The sequence below is a fragment of the Pterocles gutturalis genome, unplaced genomic scaffold (genome assembly GCF_000699245.1).
Source record: "Pterocles gutturalis isolate BGI_N339 unplaced genomic scaffold, ASM69924v1 scaffold35803, whole genome shotgun sequence".
Lineage (NCBI taxonomy): Eukaryota > Metazoa > Chordata > Aves > Pterocliformes > Pteroclidae > Pterocles > Pterocles gutturalis.
The window spans coordinates 1-5,998 of record NW_010121649.1 but is presented as its reverse complement, the minus strand read 5'-3'; the positions used below and the strand labels follow the sequence as shown (position 1 = coordinate 5,998).

At 56.7% G+C, this 5,998-nt stretch overlaps 1 protein-coding gene across 1 annotated transcript in view; it reads right to left on the bottom strand.

Annotated features, from left to right (window-relative positions):
• The window catches only part of CCDC124 (coiled-coil domain containing 124), a gene marked incomplete at its 3' end in the record, with an annotated part of 7,147 nt that extends 2,010 nt beyond the window's left edge, over positions 1 to 5,137 (bottom strand). The window contains exon 1 of the mRNA XM_010077311.1: positions 4,967 to 5,137. Coding sequence (XP_010075613.1) covers positions 4,967 to 5,125 — 159 coding nt within the window. The remainder of the gene's footprint in view (positions 1 to 4,966) is intronic.
• Positions 5,138 to 5,998: the final 861 nt, after the last annotated feature.

Below are 5,998 nucleotides of genomic sequence, written 5' to 3'. Positions count from 1 at the left end.
CGGCATTCCCCGCCGCTGCGTCCCTCCCAGGCCTCTCCCTCGTCTGGTAAACGTGGAGTAAACACACGTCCCGGGTCTCCCAGATGAGGAGGGGCTTTGGCCGCTCCTAGAAGGGGAACGGTGTCACGAGAGCAGGGGAAAGGCTGGCTTACCCCCTAAAAACTGATTCACAGGGATAGAGCTGAGCAAGAGCAGCTGCAGGGGCTGTGCCCGTCCTCGGCACAGGACAGCTCCAGCTCCAGGTGGCATCGCCAGCTCCAGGCAGCATTGCCAGCTCTGCCACCAGCCCGGGCACTGGCCAGTTGTAAGGAGGAATGCAGGATAAACCCCAAAACCGGAGAGACTGATGTGCCAAGCAGGAGGAGGGCCACAGCCACCACTGCAGGGCCAGCTGTCAGAGAGAGCAAAGCCATTGAATCAGATGTAAAGCACGAGCAAGAGAAGCAGCACCGTGTGCTCGGGATACAGGGACAGTGCCTGGAACACAGGCGAGCGCAGAGAAACTGTCCCCAGAAAGCTCGGGGGTGACTGAACCCCGACAGGGAACCCACAGGTGCCGGCACCGAGCACCTCGGCAAGGCTGTGGCATGGCTGTGCCCTGAATAATTCCAGAGACAAATAAGGAGTGGATACGCCAGTACTACCAACCGAAGTTTCGGAACAGAAATAGTATTTACAGTTAGAGAAGATTATCTTTTACTCCTGCTCATCACCGAGAGGGGACTGTCCTCCACGGCAGCCAGCTCAGCAGCCTGTCCGACACCACGACACATCTGACGGAGCAGAAATTCAAGGATAACGCTCTGCTGCCGTTAGCTCCTTTCAAACACAACTCTCCAGAGAGGACACGTCCACCTGGCGAAGGGGAAACTGAGGCGCAGGCAGGGCGCGGAGCCTTCCTCCCGCGCGGCGTGCTGCTGGGGACCGCCCGCGACTCCTCTCCCAGCTGCCGGGGCAAGCGCCTCTCCGCTCTCTGGCATTCACAATTGAGTTTCTATTTGTGGAAAATAAATAAGCTGGCACTGTTACTAATTTGTCACAAGACTTGCAAAAGTCGACACGCTCAGGTTTCCCCAGCGGCCCGTCACGTCAGGTCTGCTCTGCACCTTTTGGGGGCTCACAGCAGCAGCTCGGAGCCACATCCCGAAGCCCAAGGGGCCTGAAGCCATCATTTTATAACGTTTTGCTCAGGTTGGGCCAAACCAAACTATTTTTTTATGAATCAGCTTAAATGTCCCGATGAAAGGGAGGCTTGGATTTGCCTACTTGCAATGTACCACAGGGCTGTTAGAAAACTGGAAAGGAAATTAATTCTTTTCTTCCTCAACACTGCAGCACTCCACAGGGCTCTGGGAGGATCCGGGGGTGAGATTTCTTTCTTTGGACCCTTCTGTTCCCCAGGATTTGTGTCTTAAAATGCAAGTTTCCAGCCTTGTAGAGAGCCGCCTGAACAGGGAACAATTCATTAGCTTTCAGAAGAGCTTCCCACCTGCCAGGCTGGAGGAGAGCGAGCGGTCGATGGCAGCAGCAGCGCTCCCGATCAACCTCCCACCAGCCTGGCGAAGCATGCCAGAGGGCAAAGCAATGCAAAAAGTAATAAAAAAAATGACACAGTTGGAAAGAGAGCGGGGCAAAACCGACCTGGAGCGTGTCTAAGTGCTCGCTGGGCTACCTGAGGTTCACCAGAGCTTTGAGATGGGATCAAACACCCCCTCCATCGCCCACAGGCCATCAAAGTGACCAGCAAAGGGACACTGGAGCCCGGGGAAGTTGGTTCTGGCGGCTGAACCCCAGCTGGGTGTCGTCAGGTGTCTGTTCACTCCATCTCTGTCTCCTGCACGGCTCCTTCAAGCCGTCAGGTTTCAGCATCGCATACATGGCACCGTGCAGACGTCCTCCAAAGAGGACAGAGCAGTTATTGGACCCGTCTCACGTTTTATCTGAATAAGAGCCGGGCTCACAGCTGGGTAATTCTGCACTGAAACAGAGCTGGAGCAGAGAAAGTCACTGCTCACCTGCCTGAGACACCGGTGCAGCTGGGACCTGTCGGCACACACGCCTGCCAGCCCCGTGACCGAGGCTAACAGGAGCGAGAACGGCACAAACCTCGCACCGAAGGAGTCACCGCTCCCTCGTGCGCCATCTGCGCTCTGCCAGCACCAGTACTCACCCGCGTTTAACCTGCATCTTTCCCCAGACCCTGCGTACGCAAGTGCAAAACCTCTTCTCGCTCCCACGTCATCTGCACGCTCTCCCTTCCCCATTCCCACCGAGCGAAGGGATGGGAGAGACCTCAGTGGGACGGCACTGCCGACACCAGGCAGAGAGAAAGGGGTTCTGAGAACGAGGAGGAACTGCTCTGCTGGCATGGAGGCACTCGGCAAACAGAGCCCAGGCAACACACAGCCTGGAGGGGAGAAGGGTGCCAGGCAGCCCGGCAGGAGCTTGGGAAGGAGACTGGGAGTTCGGCTGCGTCCTTCCAGCGGCAGTGCCACCCAACGAGATCCTCCTGTGCGTCCCCACTGCTCCTTTCTTCCCGTAACGCTTCCCCGACTGAACAGTCTGTCACCCTTCCAAGCTTGTCCGCAGCTTCACCCAGGACGCACACGCGGCTGCAGATGCACTTTAGCTAATTGCAGAGAGAGAAACCAGGCTGATGAGGAGCGCCGGGCTCCGAGCAGCCGTCTAACCCTGCACAGGAAGAGCGAGAAGAGACAGAGAGGATGAAAACACCCAAAGGTTAAAAGAACAGCAGCTGCCCAGGGAAAATGCCGAGTCTTCCAGCAAGAGGGATGCAGATCCTGAGCTTTCCAGCCAGAGCTCCCCAGGGAAGGCAACAATCTGTGACTTGTGCGGAAGCGCCAGAGGAGGAACACACACAGCACACGGTGGTGGCATCAGCTCAGCTGTTCCTTTGTGCATCACGGAGCCACCAAACGAGTGTCACCCTCTCTTAGCAGCCATGGGCTCCAAAGGCTGCTCTCACCCATTTCACTGGGGTTCCCGTGGGGGAAAAAGGGATTAAAAGGGGTGCAGGGGGTTTGATCTCAGCACATCCCAAAGGCTTCCAGCCCCTCCTGCCTGCTGGCGGGGCAGGGATGCAGAGCGTGCTGCGGTGCTGCTAATGTGGTACTGCCATCGCCCGGGAAGAGCCGGGAAGAGCTGCTCAGCACTGACTGCGAGGTGCTGAGAGCATCCTCCCACACACCCGCCATCCCCTCCTCTGGGTGCTGTAGCTGAGAGCGGCACAGCCCCTCCCGCAGCATATGGCCGGGCCAGCAGCGCCGTTTCCACGCCAGCACCACCCGCGGAACAGCCACTTCTCCGGGGAAGTTTGACTCCTGCGAACAGTTTGGTTTCTGTCCTCTCCAGGATGAGGCTGGAAAGTCATTTACAATCTGAGTCACACATCCCTTCCCTGCTGGGATGCGACAGCGCACAGGCAGCTCCTTCTGCTCTCCGTGGGGATATTCCAGCCTGATGGCACTGGAGAAGCAGCTGAAGAAGGTTTCACTGATTTATTTTCCCTCAGGAACCCACTCCTTCCTGTCTGTTGGCCATTTGCTCACCGACACGAAGCCCCAGCCTTCGCTTAGGTGGCAGCAGTGCCTGCGTGAGGCTCCCGCAGCAGGAAGAAGCCCCGTGTTACACTCGAGCTTTTCTGGCAGGACAGCTCCTCCTCTGAGCAGAGACTTTTGCTGCTGTGAGCTGCGAGGTCTCCGAGGGGGTGCTCGTGGGAAGCAAACGCACCAACACACAGCATCCAGGTGAAATTCAGACCCAGAGAACAGGCTGCGCTGCTGCAGCGGAGGGGCTGGCTCTGGTGCTGAGTGGAAACGGCCTCACTGGTTTCTCTGAAACCCAGTCTGAGGCTCTGGGATGCTCCCTGGGTTTCCAGTGAGCGATTCCAGCCCACGACCCGGCTCCCCTCTCCAGCCTCCCATGCCCCCCACCTGCAGGAGGTTGTTTTGGAAGCCCAGACAAATAGGTCACTGTTGGCAAAATCTTAAGTAGAGCACTAATAAATCCTGGTTCCAGGAAGTAATTAGGCAGCATTATGGGATTGCTCGGGGCGAGCAGCACAGAGGACTCCACATTCCAACCGTCAGGACACGCACTAGGGGTGAACTCACGCAGATGTACGCAGCACGCAGCCAGCAAGGTCACGGAGACGCGCTGGCGTCCTGCCCGCCCGGCCAGCATGCTGGAGGACCCACACGCCGAGGTCAGCGAATTCACAGAGCAGCACAAAGGCAGTAACCCCATCAATCCCAGTTACATCGTCACGAGAAGCCCAAGGGTAAAGAAAAAGTTATCACCAAGGATTGTTTCTAGAAAAATCCACAAAAGCAGCAGGCAGATTTGTCCAAGGCTGCTGCAGAGCAATGTTAAACCCCAAACAACCCAGGAACGAGCAGAGAAGTGCTCTGGTTATCGAGCACCGAGGCAAACGGGCACCCAGGGCGGAACAAGCCGGTAAAAGCAAACTGGAAAGAACCTTTTGTGAGACATCCTGATGCAGGGCACACCAAGTTGGGGAGGAGAAACAACCTTTCTAGCCCATAACCCTGCTGATTTCTTTTTCCTTCTACAAAAATCAAAGAGAAGTTAAGAAAGAAGAAAAGCTAAAGAACCGCTTGGTCAAAAATCAAGCCCTGCAGCAGAGTTCCTGATCTTTCCCTTAATTCAGTTTTAAATGATTCTGACAAGAAAGCTTTTACTGCCTCCCTCGGGACGTCAGCTCCAAGATCCACCAGATTTCTGAATTACACATCAAAGCTTACGCTTCCTCCCACACTCGGCTTCTTTTAGCTCCCGGAGAAGCCGCTAGTTCCAGCTCTTCTGTCCAAAACTAAGCACAGGACAACGCGTGGAGAGCTGGGGGACAGAGGAAGAGCAGCAACCCTTCCTGAGCAAGCCTGGATCTCGCGGCCTTAGCTAGCCTTCCGCCTGCCCAGCCATTCACCTTCCTCTGCTCCTTCCTCATCACGTGTTTGTCTTCATCCTTCCAGTAGGCATCCTCCAGCTCCTGCTGGCGTTTGGCATCGGCTGCTGCCTTTGCCTCAGCTTTCCTCGCGCGGGCAGCAGCCGACTTGGTGTTTTCACCTTGGAACTTCTTGGGCATCACTCAAGGTGCTCTGCGGGGGAGAAAAGAGGTTCAGAGCCTCGTTCTGCCCAGGAGCTCAGGTTCAGGAACACTGGAGCTCAGCACACCACAAAAATCCCCTTTTCTTATTGCCTCCCACTATGTTGAGATCCTGGGCAGAACAGATTTAGCAATCTCCCAGCTGAGCCAGGAGGAACTCTGCTCACTCCACCCCGGGACAGTCCCTCTGGTGCCACAAAGACGTGACAAACCGAGCTGCTGGGCTCCCAGGACCAGCTCAAAGCTCCACGGCCCTGCAAGCCAGAATGCTCCGTGCTGCCGAGCCAAAGCGACACTGGGTGCTTTCCTCCAGCACCGGCAGGCTCCGAGGGGAACCCATCGCTGCAGCGGAGCGGGATGCAGCAGCACAAACGCTGCATCGCACCCTCTGAGCATCTGTGCAGAAACACTGCCCGGGTTAACTCCGGTAATACGTCTGCGTGCTCATTTCATTCCCCCGACATCATCAGGGCAGGAAAAGTCCTGAAAGCCAGGCACACCAGAAGCCTCAAAATTAACGGGGCACTAAGAAAGTGCCTTCTCCTCAGCACGCTGTCCATGCAGAGACCACACTTGGGATCTTAAATCTTCATCGTTAACAGCAGAGAACCACTTGCTGAACAAACCAAGAAACAGCAGCGAGGGGCAGATGTTTTGGGTCGAGTCCCAAACCCTCCTGAGATGGGGCTGGTTTAAATCCCTTCTCGTCCCCCCGTTTTTTTACCCTTCCTGAGGGGCACAACCCAGGACACCCCACCCGGCCCCGGGGCTGCTCCCACGGCTGGCAGGTCCCGCACCCAGAGCCCCCCACCCAAGGGCTGGGTGTCCCCTGGCCAGGCCGAACCCCTCCCC